The 22,518-nt window shown below is 38.2% G+C and overlaps 1 protein-coding gene across 2 annotated transcripts; it reads left to right on the top strand.

Annotated features, from left to right (window-relative positions):
• The first annotated feature begins 299 nt into the window (after positions 1-299).
• Positions 300-21,993, top strand: LOC134792351 (probable E3 ubiquitin-protein ligase HERC4). 2 transcript variants are annotated; one of them, XR_010144407.1, is made up of 20 exons: positions 300-601; positions 1,038-1,209; positions 1,415-1,651; positions 2,229-2,385; positions 3,784-3,892; positions 3,968-4,099; positions 4,645-4,824; positions 8,076-8,267; positions 8,948-9,127; positions 9,885-10,019; positions 10,847-11,008; positions 11,392-11,568; positions 13,428-13,694; positions 14,299-14,476; positions 14,973-15,151; positions 15,565-15,756; positions 16,395-16,537; positions 17,709-17,817; positions 18,623-21,874; positions 21,944-21,993. XR_010144407.1 is itself a non-coding variant. In XM_063763621.1 (19 exons), exons 1-19 carry the CDS (start codon positions 536-538, stop codon positions 18,773-18,775), a joined length of 3,120 nt encoding a protein of 1,039 aa, XP_063619691.1. In that variant the 5' UTR covers positions 300-535; the 3' UTR covers positions 18,776-21,993. The 2 variants fall into 2 exon arrangements, 1 of the variants encoding a protein (XP_063619691.1); XM_063763621.1 differs by having other exon boundaries at positions 18,623-21,993.
• The last annotated feature ends 525 nt before the right edge of the window (positions 21,994-22,518 follow it).

Here is a 22,518-nt window from a genome sequence, read left to right as displayed (position 1 = left end):
CTTTATTCGTCTTATACGAAGTTACATACGTCTTTGCTTTTACCTACTCAAATTATTGCGTCTTACCTCATTGACGGGCCCTTTGGATAAATTAGAGGAGTCGGACTTGACCATGTTTTCAGTTTATCGTTCCGCTGTTCGACGCAAGATGTCAGTAGTTTCTAAATTGTTGGGTAGTGAATGGACTATTGTAAAGCTGGCATTCACTGACTGCTATGTAGGTCTTCAAAAACCGGTGTTTATAAATAAACCGTAAACGTCAGCTGAACTGAACGAAAATGTAATGTCATGTCATGTCATTGTCAATTTTATTATGCGGTGATCGGTGATAATGACGACTTTTCTCGATTTAAAGTAAATAATGTTTTATTTTCGTAAAGAACGCCGTAAGCAAAATCATTTCTGAATATAAAAGTAACTGAAGGATACCATATTATCTACCTCATTTCTCAATTGACTGAATATTTATCGGTAGAGTTTTGGTAGAGGTTATATTTTAGTTTCTGGAAGTAGTTGAAGAGTGTATTTACACGATATGTTTTGTTGGGGCAATTCCACGCACCACGAATTGTGTATAGAAACATCTCAGAACACAGATTTGGTAAGTATAATGAATAATATTTACTGCACTACTGACTCCTCATGTAACCTTTAACTGGTCACCTATTGAATTACAATACAATGAACTTTTCTAGAAGTATTGTTAACCTGTACTACAGTTTTTTTTATATGCAATTTTTAGAAGATGTTAATATGATATACATATCGTTATTCAGATAACATTATAGATTGTAAGGTATCATGATTTTTTTTTGAGATATATTGTGATTCAAAAATATTTGAAAATAGTGTGACCTCACTGACCTGACCTACTATTAGCAACACATTTATTTTTTGGTTTTTGCTGTGGTTTTATATTCCTCATAAATGATAGCTGGCCAATTTTTGTAAACATCCTGTTTGTGTGCCAATTTTTTACTAAAACGACAGATTGACTGGACATATTCATTTTAGTATCCTATGTTGTATGTTTTCAGGTATTAAAACCAACTTTCTCAAAATGGTCAGAAAGTAACCACGTGCAAACAGTGACGGCAGGTGAATTCCATGCCCTTTACCTCACCAGCAATGGCCATTTATATTCATGTGGAAATAATGATGTTGGACAACTCGGCAGGCATACTAGCTCTCCTGATGGATCCTATCCCGGTGAGTTTTTAATAAACATATTGATTTTATTACTGACAAACTTTCCACGGCTGCACATCAAAGAGGGAGAGGTGTCTCTTTTCAATATGCAACTTAAATTTTTGCCAAGACTTCATGAAATGTCTCCTGAATAAAGTTTTTTTCGCCTGACCCGTGGTCTGTCATATCTTATTACAATCAGACTCATATTTGTTTTTATTTCTAGCTCTAGTAGAAGCATTCAAAGGCTGCACAATATCAGCAATATCATGCGGCATGCAGCACTCGATGGCCCTGGACGAATGGGGACAGCCATTCAGCTGGGGCTCTGACATATTAGGACAACTTGGGAGTAACCTAGGCTCACATGCCCAGGATAAACCTAAGATAGTGAAGTCTTTGGCTACGAGAAATGTTATACAGATTGCGTGCGGATCTTATCATTCTTTAGCTTTGACAAATAGTAAGTATGGGGATTGACAGTTAAAAATATTCTTCCATAAGCAATTCACGCTAAGAAGCAAGTTTAGGGACTTATCGTCCCCTGCCTGCTATATGGCCACATCTCAAAATTTAACTCAAAATTAAACTTATCTTTAATATTTTTAATTAAGGTTGAATCTCGAATGATCATAAACTTTGAGATGTGAAATATAGCAGGCAGGGGACGTTATGTGCTGTCGGAATTGCGAAATTTTCACAAATTCCAAAATGAAAGTTGCCTTTGTTTCATATGAAATTTTTTGCTCTCTTGTGACTACACGCAACTTTGGCGCTAGGCCTCAAACATGGGAGGTAAATAAGCTCCAAGTTGCCTTTTCTCTTGTAAGGCTCCAGCGGGATAATGATAATTGTACCTGCATAATAATATCGTCTTTTCATGCCTCACAACTACAACAGTCCTTTCTAGTCATTCGATTTTGAACCGTAATTCTTATAGTACAGATGCGTTTTTGTTCTAAGTATGATGGCCAATATGTTGCGGCTACGGACTAAAGGGTTAAAAGTGTTCACAATTAAGCTTAAGTTTAAAATTTTAGATGGTGACTTATATGCGTGGGGTGCTAACACATACGGCCAATGCGGCCTAGGAACTGTGACGAATAAAGAGCTAACGCCTCAACACATCGCGTCGTTGCAAGGCGTACCCATCGCCATGATTGCTTGTGGTAGCAATCACACTTTCGCGTTGACCAAGTAAGTATTCAAAAGTCATTTATCACCTCACTTACAAGACCACAAGTCGTAGTTACCACACAGGGTTTCTCGTACCATCACCCACACTGTTAACTGCCCATTGGTGGACCTTATGCTTTTTGTAATAAAGTTTAAGTTGAGAGTGTTTCTGTTTGTACTAGACTCTTAGAACATATATTCATCAACTGGAATAGCCTTTGTCGTATTTGCGTACAAAAATATCTGTCGAATTTTGTGGGGAGGTGAAGAAGGAACACAATGCAAATGATTACTCACACATGCAAAAAAGATTTGTCGAAACATACATATGAAAAAATTAACACATTCTCATTTTGACGCACGCGAACGTCTATGTCTATATACGATTTTTTGCACATTGTGCACGGTTTTTGACAGAGGGGTAAGATACTGAAAGGGAAGTCCAGCTATCTATGGTCTAAGACAACTAGTACATGAGTGCCACTGCTAATTTTAGTCGACATTCACGACCTGTACTCATGTAAATGAATAGTGTTTACAATATAAAATATTGTAGGAAGCATCTAAGTCTATGTGTCGCCTCGCTCTTTTCGCAAACGCTTCATATTAACAGACAACTAATGTCTGTTTACTCCTCAAACTTTACAACCCTCAATAAGTTAATTTATTTATTATCCCTTTCAAATACATAAGTCTAAATGACAGATTAAGAAAAACGATTAATAACTAATTGAGGTTTGTAGCGCGTTTATGAATAACGCCATTAGCCTGTATCAAAGGTTAAGTAAACACTTCTATTAAGTTAATTTTTAACATCGACTGCATAATATGTAATGCGTTGCGTATCATAACGATATTATCTATTTTGCGGCTGTTTTACGAGGCAATGTCCTGTTTGCGGTTTTGTCAACAGTAATCTATTATTAAACAGATAATAGAGTTAAGTTGTGGCAAGAACTTTTTTGTGGGAATAATATTATTATTATGAGCCCATATTGTCCCACTGTTGGGCAAAGGCCTCCCTCTTACTCTTCCACGTATCCCTCGGAAGTCTCCCACCAGTCTCTGCCAAAGACGTCAAGCTCGTCCCGCCATCTCCGACGAGGTCTACTGTGGCCTCTTACAATTTGAGGGACCCAACGGGTGGCTGTTTTGGCCCACAGGTCATCCGGCACACGGCAGGCGTGCCCTGCCCAGTCCCATTTAAGCTCAAATGGGAATAATACTTATATTATAAATTTTAGTTATGTCATTTTTTAATATTTCGAACATCAAAAACTACCGCAGGACTGCGCCACCTATATCAGCTATCAGAGACAATCTTAGACATTACCCATGTCTCTTCTTAAATGAATAAAATTGCTTTCTAGATGTTATTTTTCTAACTTTACTTACATAAATATAATAATAATATTTTAGATCAGGAGCAGTGTACGGATGGGGGAAAAACTCACACGGTCAGCTAGGTCTACAGGACAGAGACAACAGATGTTACCCGACACACTTGAAAGTATTACGGAATTCTAAAGTACGTACATAGATCGTTTACCTAACTATTAAATTGATTTTAATTGTTAATTATTAAATTGACTATACATTTTAGGTATGTCACATAGCGTGCGGGGAAGATTTTACGGTGTTTTTAACGTTAGAAGGCGGCGTGTTTACATGTGGCACTGGAGAATACGGTCAGACGGGGCACGGAGCTACTAAAAACGAACTAGTGCCTAGAAAGGTAAGGCGTTTTTTAGTATTAGAGAGTGGCTGAAATTATAGGTAGTTTTTGTTTTAAATAAAATAGCTGTATTAGTACCTACTTGTTTTAGGTTCGTTTGTTCTGTTTGTTTTTATTCCTTGATGGATTGCCAACTTAAGGATCCTAATTAACTAATTCCTAGGTTATAGGTACGTATTTTATTTGCCATTTTGTTTATATTATATACATTTACGAAACGCCTTAGGTATCCAGCGATAGTCTGAAGAAGATTTTTACTCTACTACTGAATTATTTCAAATTTAGACTTAGGGTCAGTTGCACCAACCACATTTGACAGACTGATCAACGTCAGCCGGCGCGCCCCGCTTTACTATGAAAGTTTCCATATATACAAATTTAGCGAACTCATTGACGATACGAACAGTTTGGTGCAACCGACACTTAATGTACAATAACTTCACTCTTAGGTTAATAACAACTTCGCTTTCCATTGCCGTATTAGTAGCAACGGCCGCATAGTATTTTTTTTTGTTTATCATGACTCAATGCATTTTTTCCACCAGGTCATGGAACTCATGGGTAGCACAGTGACTCAGATCGCATGTGGGCGGCGGCACTTACTGTGCCGCGTCGGAGAGCGCATCCTCGCCTGTGGCTACGGAGCTCGCGGTCAGCTCGGCTGTCCTAACTTGTCTCTCGCGCTGTTGCCCACGCCCGTGCCCTTCACACCTGGTGATTCACCGGTAACTTAATAAATAATGCTAAAAATTGATCATTGGTCGACCTTACTGCTATGAGATAAGGTCTGCCGATGGACTAGGAACTCATGGGCAGCACAGTGACTCAGATCGCGTGTGGGAGTGCATCCTCGCCTGAGGCTACCTAGTAAAGTTACCAGGAACTTGTTAATTGATCAATGGTAGATCTTACTACGAGGAGATAAGGTCCATCGATGGTCAGTTGAGTGTTACTGTTAGTTCATTGATCTTTCGCTACGCATGTCTTGCTCGTAAACTTTATTAACGCTAAAATTATGTCTCTTAAAGTGGTATTGTTTAGGTTTAAAAATGAACTAGTATAAATACTATAAATAAATTAGTACTTTATGTTATCAGGTCACATTAACTTTTTTCAATACTTATACATAGTTTTACCACTTAACTGAGATGGTTGGTGAGGTAGGTACACGGTGGTTTTCTACTAGAAAATTGGCTTCGCTTGCTACAGTCAGCACCAGAAATTGCTAAACGGGCCAGGTGTTCAAAATTATCTTGACGCGACTTTATTGTTAAGAGAATAAAAGTGTGTCAAGGTAATTTTTAACACCTCGCCCGCTTAGCAACTTCTGCTTCTGACTATACTAAATTTAATGTATGGCTTATTCAACATAATATAAATCATTTACACCCTTAACTACTGTAGGTAGTCAACCATAACAATATGTCATCACCCATCTTTATTACAAAAGATAAAGAGATTAATTTAAATATCATTTTTGACACAGAATAACAGTCCAGTCAGAAGTAAGGTAAATTTATATTATAAACGTATACAAGCACATAGAAACCCTTAGCGTTACGACCTGAGTGTGCGGCGTCCATATCAAACAAATGCAAATGTAAGCGAGTGGCCTAACTGGCGTACGCTGCACAGAGCACTTTACCGCTTGCCGGACGCTCGCCAACAGGCCGTACAGTCAGCAGCACAAGTTGGTAAGCGGGCGGGGTGTTCAAAATTACCTTGACACGCTCTTATTCTCTTAACAATAAAGTCGCGTCAAGATCATTTTAAACACCTCTCCCGCTTAGCAACTTCTGCTGCTGACTGTATACCCCAAAAACTGTAGTTGAATAATCAATTGCTACATCATAAACACGATTATGATAATTATTTAACTCCTTTTGATTTAATTTATTTACGTAATAGTTAATAATTATTATTTGCCGAGTTTCTATTTCATCCGTAGCATAATTCGTTAGAAATAAGTCGTGCTTTTTTATGAGTTTGGCCTCCGAAAGCTGACTCAAATTTATTAAATTGCACTGTAAGCTGTTATATCCGGTTTTGATGATCCTTTATTAAATTAATATCATTACCAAGTTATTAAAACCACTGCTATAAGTAGCATTAAATAAAACTACACACAACTTTTTTCTACAATACAATTTTGCAGTAAAATTACATTTATTGTCCGATTTCGTTGGCCAAATGTGTATATACGAATATGTAGCATAGTGTGTAAATTTATTCAAAGCTAGATTTTATCAAAATATTTAAATTAATAGTGAAATGTAAAATTTCTTTAGCCAATGAAGAAACAGAAGTTGGAAAGTGCTGCAGCGACCTCCATACAGACTGTTGAGTTATTTTTTCAAAGTCAAAAATACAGCTGTCACAAAATTATCTGAGTGTAGTTTATTGTGTAATTCCGATTTCAACTGCAAGCGGCAGCGCTCTGCTCAATTTGATGTTAAACAAGTGTGGCACCCCACGTCGTCATATACTTCAAAAATTAAATAAATTTATAGTAACAATTTTAAATGTCAATATCAAACAATATTCGAGGAGAAAATGCTGGTATATTTTTGACTACAAAGAAGTACAAACGCTATTTCTTGTACTTGGATTTAAAAACACCATTTAATATAGTAATCTACAAAGAATGATTTTCAAATAAGATCAGATGGGTTAAGAGAAACATTTGGGCAAGGGACACAATTCTCATCCTATTTCTTTTGCCCCGAGTAAATGTTTATATTTCTCTTACACCACATGACCGTAATTATGATGTATTTATTTCACATTTTTGTTCCCATTCATTGTTATTTCAAAATAAACTTGTATAATTTTACCAAAATTTACCGCGATTTTGCCTCAGATGATTTTGTGGCGCCATAAATTCGTACGTTATGTTGGTCATTCTATAAGTCATTACATATCTATCACAAAATAGTATTAGCTACTGTAGAAGACTCACATATGATAGACAATGCCGTGTTCTATGTGAAAGGTCTATGTTACAATACTTAAATTTATCAAATAATCAAGAACATGTTTTAAAAAACCTGAGCACAATTTGTATTCACAGGTAGGTGGCTCCGAATGCATTGTCCATGCATATGTGAATGAGGGCTTTAGTCAAATAGCTGCTCATTCAATCATTAATTGTAACATTCATTTTCATAAGTAACCGCACTTGTAGTATTTATACAAAGTACTGAATTAATAAATGTGCTTGGTCAAAGAGACAAACCGATCTTATTGAAGTCTTATCTTGGTAAAAAGGAGTAACTTTCAACTAAACCGTTTTACTACATGACGCTGGAGCTCCATGACATACTTAGGTAAAATTTTGTGTTGCATAATTGTCAATAACCTAAAGGGAAACAGCTTCATAGCGTAAAACAAATACAGCTGATATTACCTTTACAATGATACGGTTTTTAAATTCGAGAAATAAATATGTATGTATAGGTGTACTAGACTTATATCGACCGGGATATGGACCGTGATTACCTTTTGTACCCGTGAATAAGATGCATGTAACTGCGTCCAAATATCTGGAGCTCGAAAACAGTACAAAAGGTAATTACGGTCCATATCCCGGTCGATATAAGTCTTGTGAAACTAACCGTAAATCATTCTAACTGTTAATATGTATGTATAATTTCATTACGTCGCTACGTGCCATGTTTGGGTCCTTTTCGTGATTTTTTTTAAAGCTTAGCTTTTAGTATCCTGAGCTGAGCGCTTGTTCTTTATTTGACTTAGCACGGCTATTAATTCAATTATTTACTTGTTTATGTCTTTATACAAGCATCGTGTCCTAAATTATACTCTGGGCAACCACTTTCATCGCAAGAAATAGGCAGCAAATAAAAAAATCGCTCACTCTTGCAGGGCCTTTCATGTAATTTTTAATTTGGTGCCTTATGAATGCGAAAATGGTTAACCAGACTACTTCCTTTTATAACAACCTAATCCTCTATTCCAGTTCTCGCAAGACCTGTTCAGAGGTCCAATGAAAGTGTACGCCGGCGGTGACCACAGCTTCCTAGTGGTGAACGGTGACAAGTCGCTGGACACGGACTTTAGGGTTCCGGACCATAATAAGCAGGTGCTGACGTTGAATTTGCCGAAGTTGGCCGCTTGTGAGATGTTTAAGGATGAAGATGTAGTTAATCAAGTAAGTTTATGTATTCGTTGATATTTGTAGGTCTAATCCTGATAGCTACATTAGAGCCGAAAGTTTGATTGGATTAATATTTGGCATGTTTATGATCTTTCATTGAGATTGCAATAATATATTATGATAAATTTAAAAGTAGAAAAATTACTGTCTTGGGTGAGACTTGAACTCACGGCCTCTGGATAGATACTCCAGCGCTCTGCCATCTGAGCCACCAAGACCTCATCCATAGCCAGCAAATCTTTCCACCATATTATAGGTCAAGGGGACATCTATTTCAAGTCTCACCCAAGACAGTAATTTTTCCACTTTTTAATTTATTCCCAGCTTAATAGCATCGTTCGTAGACGTTTCGGCTTGTTAAAAAATAAAAAAATATATTATGATGACATCGAGATGATCTGATGACAGGGATCAAAGGATCTAGGCGATAAAACAACTCAATCTAATTGAGTTTCTATTTTTTGGAATCGTCTTGATTGTTAAGAGAAAAGTACAGTCGGTGAAAAACCATGTATTAAGTATAAAATTACAGATACAAGTTACCACAGATTGATTATACCGTTTCGTCGGGAATAATAAGTAAATAACAGTAACAATGATTATTTGTTCCAATAATCATTGTTACTGTTATTTAGAAAACAATATTTAAACATAAATACGACATTTTCTTCTAGGAATTGATGGCGTACTTAGAAACGGTGTTCGGCGCAGCGGCCTGTATCAACGGCTCGTTCCTGCTAGCCGATAATAACCACTATGGCTGTAATAAGAAGGTCCACGGAGTAGATCTAAAGAAAGCGGAGGAAGCCTTCACGCTTATAAGCAGGATTGAGAACTCTTCTATTAAAGAGCTGGTAAGATATTTCTTTTTAATTTGCGTTTTGTTTTGTTACTGATTAAAGTAAAATTAAAACGCCCAATTAATCCCACGGATGCGATATCGTGTCAGCAGTGACAATAAAAATTCAATTCTAAATTTTTAATAAATTTTTAGTTGGCATATTTAGATCCCTGGGACTCAAGATGTTAAATTTAAATCAAGTATAACGATTTAATAAACTGGCATGAATAAAATTACTTAACTAGAGACGAATAAATATATAACATTCATCGTCGAATGAGAGACGTTCTATTATATCTACTTGGGTATAGTTCAAGCCATTTTAAAATTTACTTTATGTCGCATTTTCAATTATTTCATGACAACTTGGGAGGTCGACCGTATTGTACGAATTAACTTAGGGTCAGTTGCACTAAACCGTATGTCACTTCTCCGCTGAGTACGTACCTGATCATTCCTCTAATTGTGGTTGGTGCAACTGGCCCTTAGTAAAAAAAAATCGAAACTTACTTTTTAATAAGGTAAACGTACTAGTGCTCGACATGCTAATACCCAATAGACGACACATTGCTGTCACCTTTATTGACAATGACTTAAGTTTCAAGATGACATATACTGGGACCGCGTCGAGCACCACGTTTGCCTTACTACAATAAAACCGCGCAGCTCTACCAAGCGAATATTTTCATATTTTATTAATATTTTCCATGTAAAATATATTTGGAGATCACACGCGGTACGTTGTTTGTAATTTTGTAGCGATATTGCAGATATTCAGTCACTTGACCGAGAGCGTGATAAAGAAGATCAAAGTGTCGCCTCCAGACGCCGAGGCTCTTAGACTATTCATGATTCTACCGCTCTACCATGAGATGAGGAACCCTAGGCGGCATACGGAGCTACAGGTACTGTTGAATAGGCCCCGTGCCAGGTATCGTCTTGGGTCGACCCATTCGTTTTTCGTCAAGTTATTAAATTAGTCCTATTCTGCTTTCGTCACTCATTCTACATTTAAAGCCACCGACGATTGTGACGAATGTAGAATGAGTGACGAAAACAGAATAGGACTAATTTAAGAACTTGACGAAAAAGGACTTGAGGAAATGGGACGACCCAAGACGATACCCATGAACTATAGGGCGCAGCATAGGAGCCGCCAGATTTTTGGCGCGAGGCGTAAATGTGTCGTTTATGATTCCGATGTACCTAGCCCACATAGCAGAACTGCATGCTTGCATGCACAAGGAAACGTACCGACGAGAACGGTGGATGGTAGCACTTGCTTTGGTAATGTACATGTGCACATATGTTTCCGATTCAGGCCACAAGATGGCAGACCCTCCAGACGCGTACGGTCCCTATACAACTGAACAGTTTTGTTAGCCTGTCATTCTGACATCTAGCATAGAATGAGGTAGACTGAAAGAAGTTTGGAAAAAGATTTTATAATTAACACATTGTGTTCATAAAAACCTCGTCTTTCGTAAAAGGAGTCGTAGAACCACGAATATAAAAGTAAAGCCTGACCAGTAATATATGATCATTGTCAAGAGGGCGCTGTTATTCTCATGTATAGGGTGACAGTTGTGACAGGGTAAATGCATCCCTTGTGGTAAAATTGTCTTATCTCCTTATTCGTATAACTTACAATGATATTGAATTTAACTGCTTGTAAGAATCACGCATGAAACTATTGTAAATTAATAGCGCCATATATATTGTATATCGACAGGGCCCGTTTGCAGAAGCGTTCAACAAACTATCCATATATCCTCAACGCATCGTCAATCTATGGTGGGAACAAGAGAGCATCGATTACTTCGAGATGCTCGTCGACATCTTCAAGAGCGTCATCGTTTATGAGCTGATGCAACCTAATGTTAGAGCGAATAAGGTACGTTTTTGCGTAGCATATGCTTTATTTAATTGTGTTTAAGCCTTTAAAGGCAGAGGAAATATGTTTCCCACATGATTTTGAACTTTGTCGCAAAGTGATAGGGTTCAATTTTGCGTAATTTCTGACACCCTTATGCCTTATACAGGGCTCAAAGTGAACAGCGTCAGTCTAGTCAAATTATCAAAACTGAATCATGATGTATTCTTGAATGTGTACGTCTACTATTCTAACATGAATGACTTTTACTATGAAACCAAACCCGAAATCGTAATTTTTTTTCTGTCCTATAGAAAACATCAAATTCTGATCGGCTGAAATGTATAAAAAAATTTTTGGGGTCGGCTTCAGTGAAAATTTTACCTGTTATTTTTGTATTTCAGAAACTTTACTTCAGTCACAGCCTAGTTCAAATGTTAAACACGTTGTCTTCCCTCAACAAAATCAACTTCTCCAACCCGAAGAAACCAAAGATACCCGCCGAATGCTTCTACATCGAAGATCTATCAAACTATGTTGATATTGCTACGGACTACATTAATTGGTTGGCGGATCAGGAAGTAAGTATACTTGCCTCATTAACAATACAATACTAAGCTGTCTGCTAAGCCGATGGTCCTGGGTTCGAATCCCAGTAAGGGCATTTATTTGTGTGATGAACACTAATATTTGTTCCTGAGTCATGGTTGTTTTCTATGTATATAAGTATGTATTTATCTATACAAGTATGTATATCGTCGCCTAGTACCCATAGTACAAGCTTTGCTTAGTTTGGGGCTAGGTTTGATCTGTGTAAGATGTCCCCTAATATTTATTTATTTATTTATTTTAATACAATACAAATCCTCTTTATTGCACAACCTCAATAAAATATTTACAGAGAGACACACATAATACATGAAGACAGAGGTAACAACCTTAGTAATCTCAAGGCGGTCTTATCGCTAAAGGGCAATCTCTACCAGACAACCTTTAGCCCCTAGACCCCTAGGCCCCTGATCGTAACAGACGCGTTTTGTTAGAGAGTGAGTCTTCTGTACCTAGTACTATTATTTATTCTCTGCCGTAACCAAACTATGTAAAAATAGTATAGGTAGTTAGTTGGTGATCCTATTGGTGTTTAAATCACCCGGAACGTCAGATCAGTCAGGTCAGGGATGTTGCGGATGCAGATTTTTTGACATCCGCGGATGTGGATGCGGATATTTAAAGTCTCACATGCGCTGATATGTGTTATTTGTTAAATATTAAAAATAACGTCATCTACTCGACAGTAGGCCAAAGATGTGGTGCACTCTTTTCGAGCGATGGCGCCATAACCATGACAGTAACTCTATACACTCTATTCTCTTTGATTATACTTACAATAATTCTGGTCAACTTTACTGCCCCAGCTGCGATAGAGTATTTAAAAGTAAGTTCGGCCTTGCCATCCATATCATAGCTCACGTTCGTAATTAGCCAGGGTGGCCGTTACCGATTACGACATGGGTAACTATACAGTGTGGAAAGATAAGTCGGACCCTGGAGGGAAACTACCTTAAATCCTTAAGCTGGCTCATTTTACTTAAAGGAGACATTCCTTTATTTTTTTAAAGTAACTAAACTGCATTGCTGCACTGCAAAGTAGTTTCCCTCCAGGGCCCGACTTATCTTTCCACCCTGTATATACTAATTAGTTGCACGTACATGTCAGACGTGATTATAATCCGCATTAGAGTCGCACGTTCTTCACGTCTTGTCGAACAGCAACTCTAACGACGGAAGCAAGATAATCAACAATATAAAACTACCATACAGGCAAGAGAGCGATATAGACGCACCTTAGATTCCTGAGAAGGAGGTTCACCTTATTAACTTGTACCTTCATTTACAATATAGGTACTTATATCCACACATAGAAGTTTTTGTGGCAAAATAAAGTGATTGACAAAATGAAATATCGACATGTCTGTTATCGATGTTACTTTAACGTTATGTACTTAGATATTTATTACATTTTATAAGAAGATAGCTACCGCGAAATACACAACACGTTCGATATCTTCTTTTCTTTTGATATAATTATTTTTGGCACTGTCTGTAATACTACAATTTACGTTTTAATTTTTAAGTACTAAATACATGTAATAAATAAATTATGTAGCGCTTGGTAATTGATTTGCATTATTGAAATTTCTCGGTAAAAGTACCTACAGCAAATAGAAGTTACATATTTTAAATATTAATCTATGACTTATCAATAACAGATTTATCGATGTTTCATTTTCTCAAACACTCGTTTATGCCGCAAAAACTTCTATGTCTGCTTATATCCTTACTGCAACTGCTGTTTGGCGTGCTGCTCACCAACCACCCACCTGAAGCTACTATTAGATCGGCTAACTGGCTGCTAGACATACCATATTTACTTTCCCAGTCATCATCACCTCACATGTGCAACTACGCGTTCCTCTTCGACGTCCAATGCAAGTCCCTCCTCCTAAAGATCGACCAGCAACTCCAAATGCAGATGGCCGTGACGCGGGCTGCGACACAAATATTCACAAGGATATTCATGGATCCCGGCTATGAGTTCCAGAGAGACCAGTTTCTAAATCTAACGGTGTCGAGGAACCATATAGTGAGGGATACTATGCTGCAAATCAGTAATCATGACAGCTCGCAGTTAAAGAAACCACTAAAAGTAAGTGCAATTTGTTTTACAAACACTAGAATATTCATGGATTCCGGCTATGAATTCTATTTCTCAATCGTGGACGTGACATCGCGCCGGCAGAAAAATTGTTTATGGCTGGGACGATAGGAGATAAACAATAATGGAATATGTATTTTTTTTACCCACCACGGAACAATAGTGTTCTGAACATTTAGGTGGCATGCGCGGAGCCGAAGCCAACACGTAGAGGCCCCTTTGACAATGAAATTTGAGGGCTTCACCGAGTGGATGTTGCCCTTGCCCGGGTCATGGGACACACAGGCGGCTCCCGCCGGGTGTAAAGACTGTTGGGAGTTGATGAAATTCAAAATGTACTAGGACCTAGTACATTTTCAAACTAGGCTATTGGGTGAAAGCGACGGACTGAACACTGGGCTGGACTGTGTCTTGACTGGGTACCAAATGTGTCGATATTAAGGGCCAGTTGCACCAACCACACTTAACAGACTGATCAACATCACTCAACAGAGTACTATGAAAAGTCACATACAAAAAAATACGAATAATAGCGAACGCTTTAGCGGTGACAGACGGTTTGGTGCAACCGATCCTAAATAATCTTTCGTTTTAGGTAGAATTCGTTGGCGAGGAAGCGGAAGATGCCGGCGGCGTCAAAAAGGAGTTCTTCCTGTTGTTGCTCAAGGAAATATTCGACCCCGTCTACGGCATGTTCAAACAGTCCGAAGAAACCAACATGATATGGTTCTCCAATAACCCTTTTGAAGACGACGTTATGTACTACTTGATAGGTAAGGTACACGAGCGATTAGATTTTCTATGTTTTCTTAATTAAAGGAATACCAATACCGATGCATCACGCACATACAATAAAAAAATCATATTCAATTGGCCTATTTCTGTCATATCCTTCACTAATTTCACATCAACTATAAGAGTGCTATGCTATCTTAGCAGCACTGGTGGTGATTTATTGTACTTTTAAATAAAATTTCAGATTCATACAGTTTTATCGAGATATTGTTTTTATTTTGTCACGTATATACATCCATTTACATACATCTGATCTAAGTTCTGAGTACTAGAGCCTACGTACACGTCACTAAGAAACCTATGTGAGTAGGTACGCTAATCATACTAGCTGTCCACTGCTTGATACAGACCTCCCCTAAGGATCTCCAAAACAACTAATCGTGCGATGCCCCCATCCAATGATTCCCTACTGGTCTTCCTTATTGGGAACCGTCAACACAAAATTTGTTAATAATTGGAATAATTCCCTTCCAGGTGCTATCTACGGTCTGGCCATCTACAACTCCATAATAATCTACGTGCCGTTCCCGCTGGTGTTGTACAAGAAGATTCTGGGCGAGTCCATCATGCTGGACGACCTTTCCGACCTCTATCCCACGCTTGCCAATAGTCTCAAGAGCCTACTGGAATATCCCGATGAGGATGTGGAAGACGTAAGTACTGTAATTGCTTTAAGCATATGAAGGGATTATATTTTCCACAATGATTTTGAACTTTATTTCAAAGTGATAGGGTTCAATTTAGCGTAATTTCTGTCACCCTTATACCCTTATAAAGGGTTAAGTCCACATCGAACGGCTAGAGTTTAGGGCGAGTTTGGCTCGAGTGAAAGGAATTTGAACCTTGTACAGTCAGCAGCAGAAGTTGCTAAGCGGACGAGGTGTTCATAATGATTTTGACGCGACTTTATTATTAAGAGAATAAGAACGTGTCAAGGTAATTTTGAACACCTCGCCCGCTTAGCAACTACTGCTGCTGACTGTATATCACTGTATACAAAACGTTTGTTTTTCATTAAATTATCATTTGCTCCTTAACGCTTCTTAACAGACATCAAATTTTACAGGTATTCAGCCTATGCTTCGCCGTGAACACGGTAGTGTTCGACCAAATCCAAGTTCACCCTCTGAAAGAGAACGGCGAAAACATATCAGTCACTCACGAGAATAAAGCCGAATACGTGGAGCTGTACGTCGACTTTCTACTCAACAAGTCCGTCGAGAATCAGTTCAAGGCGTTCAATCAGGGCTTTCAAAAGGTATGTGTACCATCCACGGATGGAAAATGGTGAAAACATATCAGTCACTCACGAGAATAAAACCAAATAAAGCTGTACGTCGACTTCCTACTCAACAAGTCCATCGAGAAATCAGTTCAAGGAGTTCAATCAGGGCTTTCAGAAGGTATGTGTACCGTCAGTAGATGGAACACGGTGGAAACATATCAGTCAATCACGAGAATTAAACTAAAGAGGAGCTGTAAGTCGACTTTCTACTTAAGAAGTCCGTAGAGAATCAGTTCAAGGCGTTCAATCAGGGCTTTCAAAAGGTATATGTACCGTCAGTAGATGGAACACGGTGGAAACATATCAGTCACTCACGAGAATAAAGCCGAATACGTGGAGCTGTACGTCGACTTTCTACTCAACAAGTCCGTCGAGAATCGGTTCAAGGCGTTCAATCAGGGCTTTCAGAAGGTATGTGTACCGGCCACGGATGGAAATTGGTGAAAACATAACAATGGTGAAAATTACCCCTTTGCGATTCGGGCTAATAACGGCGTAACCATCAACTGAAGTATACCTACTTTAGGCGATAAAATCTGTACTTTTTAACTATTATTATTGAGTCTGTGATTTCTCTAGTTATTATTAAACCCAGTATTTTTTTCCTTCAGGTGTGCGGCGGCAGGATAATAAAGCTGTTCAGGTCCCACGAGCTCATGTCCGTGGTGATCGGCAACGAGGAGTACGACTGGGACCAGTTCGAGGCCAACTGCGAGTACAAGAACGGGTACTCGCACACCGACCAGCAGGCCAGGTGAGATAGAACGCGCCTTTACGTCAGGATAATAAAGCTGTTCAGGTCCCACGAGCTCATGTCCGTGGTGATCGGCAACGAGGAGTACGACTGGGACCAGTTCGAGGCCAACTGCGAGTACAAGAACGGGTACTCGCACACCGACCAGCAGGCCAGCGGGCTCAGCACGGTTCCATTTTTATCGACTATCACTATGCGCGTCCCTTTCGCACTTACATACTTGTTAGAACGTGACAGGCATGGTGACAAGGGATAAAAACGCGACCGTGCTAAGCCGCCTGGTGAGATAGAACGCGCCTTTAACGTCAGGATAATAAAGTTGTTCAGGTCCCACGAGCTCATGTCCGTGGTGATCGGCAACGAGGAGTACGACTGGGACCAGTTCGAGGCCAACTGCGAGTACAAGAACGGGTACACGCACACCGACCAGCAGGCCAGGTGAGCTTGTAGGTCTAGAAGGAGAGGAGAGGAAAATCAGGATTGGTCGCAGTGATACAAAGGCTCTCGCGTCGAATGATGGTGCCTATCAGTTCATTTTTATATGGAGTAGCTGATAATACGGTAAAAACACATTTCTTCAATTATATTTTAAATTAAGCTCAACCAAAAGTGATCTGAAGAAACTGTAATTGGATTTAAACTGTTGTGAGACACTAACATTGAATAATTTTACGGTTTAGACTCACTTGTATTAAGTCACTCGCGCGACATGTTTCGGAGAGCCTAGGTCTCCTTTCTCAAGCACTAACAGTGCGAGCAGCGACTAGCAGCAGCTGTTTGTTTGCAGGAGACCTAGGCTCTCCGAAACATATCGCGCGAGTGACTTAATACAAGTGAGTCTAAACAGTAAAATTATTCAACTGTAATAGGGGTCATCATTGGACGCGAGAGGTCTGACCTAGAGAAGAGAGTACCTATAGAAAGAGTAAATGATTTTAATTACACACGCGGTATCAAAGTATGGATATAAATATTCTCAATTTGGTGCTGACTTTTTCATGGATGACATAGTGTCATGGACGCAGTTGTTCAAATAGGTATATACATTTTATTGATCTTCGCAGAAAATATAAACAATAAAAAATTTATTGAGATGTGAATCGAGTAAAACCGCAGTGACTGTTTTTCTGAGATATAACATGGTTACTAATTTATATGTTTTATCTTGTAGATGGTTTTGGGAAGTTTTCCATGAGCTGTCCTTGGAAGATAAGAAAAAGTTCCTACTATTCTTGACTGGTAGCGATAGAGTTCCCATACAAGGCATGAGAGATATCAAAGTAAGTACCCTGTACCTAAGTTATAAAATATTTATGTAACGTATTTATATGATATTAATTTGTTGTGGCACTTGCACAAATCTAGTAAAAAATTCAAGTATAGTTTCAGCACAATTTTTATATGGAATCGGTGGAAATTATATTTCTAGAACTATTTTTTATTTTGAGTTTATTTTATTTTATCTTTACAGTTTTTTTTTATCCCATCAATTTGTTTTTTTATCTCATCAATCTTATGTAATGGTCTATTGCCTGTATAAAGAATCATTCAACTCAATTTATTTAACAGTATGCGTCACATTGTAGTCAATATTATAACCTATAAGCAGCAGTATTATAACTCGACATCCAGGCCACGCAGCCAGCTGATCGAGAACTGTAAACAAGGGTTTTATTTAATACGAGGTCTTATTGTAAATTTGGCTTAAGGTCGTCTCTCAGTTAATTATTTTGCAATGGGGTTGGCAACTGTCAAAGGTTTGCCTAGATGGCGCCATCATAGCTTGCCCCTTTTTCTATGAGATTTGGCTTAAAGAGCTGGCATCCAGGGTATTAAAAAAAACAAAAATTTGACACAATTCTAGGGATTGACGGGGCAAGCTATGATGGCGCCATCTGCTAAAAACTTCCACCGGCCAACCCCATTAGGGCGATTTATTTAGTTACGTAAGTAAATGTTTTTCAATACAGGTAGTATTCTCGTTACAACTTATTGTACGGAATTATTTTTAAATTGAATGACAAAGTGCAGAATTCACCGCCTCGAGCGAAATTCATTTTACTGAAAACGGAATTTGTTTGACAGATCCGAATCCAGCCAGTAGCCGACGACAGATACTTCCCTGTAGCCCACACTTGCTTCAACCTGCTCGATCTGCCGCGGTACAAGACCAAAGAGCGCCTCAAATACCACCTGCTCCAAGCCATCCAGCAGACGCAAGGCTTCTCCCTCGTCTGATGTTGGTTAAAAACAAGTGAAATATCAACCCGAAGAATGCGCTAACGCTCGGAGCGAATTCGTTTTACGCTCACCATGGTACCGTCGACTACGTGGTAAGGTCAAAGACCGTCTACAGGATCTTTCGTCGCTTTTAGCTCTTGCGTTTCTTTTTGTTAACTGTACATCGGTGGACGTCTTATGCCTTTTGTAACAAGGTCCACCGATGTACAGTTAGGAGTGTTGCTGTTTGTACAAACTACACTTACAGAAGATCGGTAGAGCAGAAGAAGTGAAGCTCTTACTTTATGACTGCGTCTGAGCGACGTACGCATACAAATACGAGAGTTATTACCCTAAGGCGGTCTTCTCTGCAATACATTTTATATGCCCGTCTTCTCTACATTGACCTTATCGTAAAAAATGTTAGTCCTATGCTTCCAGCGTCAGCGTCGAACGAATTCGCTCAGAGCGGTTTTTTGCAGTTAAATCAGAGTGTCGGAAGGTAACGCAGTTGCAAATGCCGTTTTGAATAAGTTTTATATCCTTTTTGTAATTTTATTGTTTTTAGACTAAAGGTACCATGTTGTCGGTCGCCAGTGAACATGATATGTGTTACGCTATGCAGTGTAATGTAAACGTTACTAAACTTGGAAGAAATAGACGATAATATATCTTATTGTATCTACATACTCCTTTTTCACTACCGACAAAGTGGTACCTTTTTTTGCAAATCAGTCATTTATGTTTTCGCCAGAATATATTTTTATAGCCAATATTTTTTCATTTTATATAAATAATTATACATACTTAAGTTAGTTCGGTTTCCTTCCGATGTCCATTGCAAAGGAACAATAAATGTTGAAATGTACGTAACGCGAGAACAATCATTTTGGTTATATTGAGATTAAGGTGTAATATTCGGGAGCGTTCCATACAAATTCAGCAGGAAACTTCAGTTTCCACACACAATAACATAATATTGTTTGTTTGTATGTTTTGTTTGATAAAATAAATAATAATTGTTATTTGTTGACTGAATGGAATGTTATTGGTTCGTTATACCTAAAGGGCTAGTACACCTGGGCAAATTAATGTCGCCGAGACATGACAATTCTGATATCTTACCGTAATAAGTAGAATATGAGAAGTTAGCGTAAAAAATTGTCACAACATACACCGATTTTGCCATTCTTATGATTCCACTATGTTGGTTGCTAATAAAGACAAAAAACAAGTCGAAAACGGTCGTGGGCTTAAGGATACTTCAAGAGTAATACTTTTTGATATCGGTTTCGAGATTTGCTTCTTTAAAATACTTACACATTAGAGAAAAATGCTGATAGTTCTGCAGATATGGTCCTATAACATCTATATAGCGTCCCACCATCCATACTAAATTATATTGTTCTTTTAAAACATAATAATTTCAATTCTAATTTTCAATACGATTGATTAAAATTTCGAGTGCTATATTTTTGTATGGTACGCCGATAGAGGAGAATGATAACCGACAAAGTGGTACCATTTTAGTATGGAATGATATATATTATAGATAAGTATATTAGTGCTGGCCCTTTTTAACGCAATCACTGCCAGGGGGCGTGGCCTAGGAACAAACTTGTATGACGGTGGACGTACGCACATGTGCGTCGGGGGCAGTGAATGTGTTAAATTAAAATTTGAAGAGTCCATGGAAATTGAAATAAACATTTTTTATATGAGCTACTTATCCCAAATTGCCCTTTTTAGGGTTTTGTAGTCATGTCCAAGGCTTTGCTCCGTGATCGTTAGTGCTAGAAAGCTGCAATTTGGCATGGATACCTACTAAATCATGCAATGCGACAGAACGATAAAATAAAAACTATAAAAAATTTTTAGGGTACCTCCCATACTAAATAAATAAATACTTTCAATGAAATCTATAGCGAACATGATCGGTCCAATCGTTTTTGAGTTATTGCAAAAAATCTTCTCTTAGTAAAAAGACGTACAAAGCGCTGCAAAGGTAGGTACTCCCCCATGCTTGTAATGTACATGATACTTACTAATAGCCCCCGTTTGGCCTATTTTGACAGAATGGTAACTACGAAACCCTACACCGAGCATGGCCCGACATGCTCTTGGTCGATTTTTTTGTCCGTTAACTGTAAAACATATTTACCATGGACCCTTCAATCGTATACATACATAATAAAACACTGCTGATATGTAGAATTGTGTAGCTTGTATTATTGAATTGGTGGATCAACTAGTTCTTGTCATTTTTCTCTCAGTCGGGATCTAAAAATTTACGTTGAAAATACGTTACACATTCTACTCACACGCTTGATGACCTATGTAAGCTCATGGTTAACACAAAAAATAATGTTGTGTGAATTAAAATCCTCTAAAATCATGTTTCTTTTTAATTGATCTAGGAGATCTCACCGTGGTAACGAGAAGCAAGTATAAGTTGATCCAGCCAAATAGACTTAGCCTTAACAAATGCGCAGGTAGTGGGCACTCGATACCGCTGTGATATTATGGGTATACCACATTGGTGGCAGTTTTGTTTGCTGGCGCTTCGGGTAATCAATTTCAAATTATTTCTTATCATAGTATTTTGTTCAGCTGTTAAGCTCGTACTCACACTTAGCGCTAAAATCGCAAGACAAAATGCAAGGTGCGGAAAATTAATATGTAAATCGACACCACATTTGCGCGTAGACGTAGAGTCAAAAATATTTGAGGGCAAGCCGGAGCTAAATATGCTCTCATTTAACGCAGTAAAGGGAAATCTTAACTATCTAAAAAAAATACATGCCGGTGGGAGTTGAGTTCCTTGGATGCTTCACCACTGTACTTGAAACTTTACTTTGTATTATTAGTAAATTTTGTATTATTTAAACTCAACTACCTGACCCTATTACTCCTTTTACTGCTTTTTTCTTTCGTTTACAAAAAATAATATGAGTTTTGTAGAAATATTTGATGGAATCGAAGCGCCATTGTTATTGTTGCTCACATTAAAGTAGTGTATTTTTGTACACAGTTAATGTTGTACATAATTCAGATTGTTCAGCTATTTTCGCGATTGTTTTAAAGCATTTATTAGCACCTCAGCTTAGCTGAAGCGGCGTGGTTTGTACACTGTGTCATCATCATCATCATCATCTCAGCCTATATACGTCCCACTGCTGGGCACAGGCCTCCTGTACACTGTGTAATATAATTATAATATAATATTTTCATACAAAGACGAAGTTTTTTTTTTCATATTTTAGTGCGATAATTTCCTTGCCAAGTATATTCATTATTCACTAACGATACCATTTTGCGGATTTCAAATTACAATACATAATCTAGCAACGGCAACTCACAACGGCAAGATGCTAAATGTCCACCGACTTTCGAAACCGACCGCACTCACTGTAGCCGTAATTAAAGTTCTTTTGACCCTTATTCACGATGTCGACCTCTGCTCGTTGACCTATACAAAAAAAGAAATCATAACTATTCGATCGTATCAATATCATATTTGTACAATCAGAAAGAACCTGTTACATACAATGTTTCGCGCAATGTGGATACGATCGACTCGGAAGAAACTATCCAACCGCATCAAGATTACGACCTCTAATCATTTGTACCTTTGTTGTATTTGTTAGATAATCATAACATTATGTAAGTAGGCAATCGTGATGGTATTAGCAAATTGGAATAGCAATAAAAGATACTGAATCACTTCGATGCATCGCTAACAATGTTGTAGCTCTCCCAAC

The sequence above is a fragment of the Cydia splendana genome, chromosome 7 (genome assembly GCF_910591565.1).
Source record: "Cydia splendana chromosome 7, ilCydSple1.2, whole genome shotgun sequence".
NCBI classification, from domain to species: Eukaryota; Metazoa; Arthropoda; class Insecta; order Lepidoptera; family Tortricidae; genus Cydia; species Cydia splendana.
This window is presented reverse-complemented; position numbering and strand designations above follow the sequence as displayed.

Excerpts from the sequence above, each read along its gene's own strand:
- LOC134792351 (XM_063763621.1), top strand. The coding sequence starts at position 536 with ATGTTTTGTTGGGGCAATTCCACGCACCACGAATTGTGTATAGAAACA. Across the intron at positions 11,569-13,427 it reads ATTGGTTGGCGGATCAGGAA|TCATCATCACCTCACATGTG; the intron begins GTAAGTATACTT and ends TTACTTTCCCAG. Across the intron at positions 16,538-17,708 it reads CACACCGACCAGCAGGCCAG|ATGGTTTTGGGAAGTTTTCC; the intron begins GTGAGATAGAAC and ends TTTATCTTGTAG.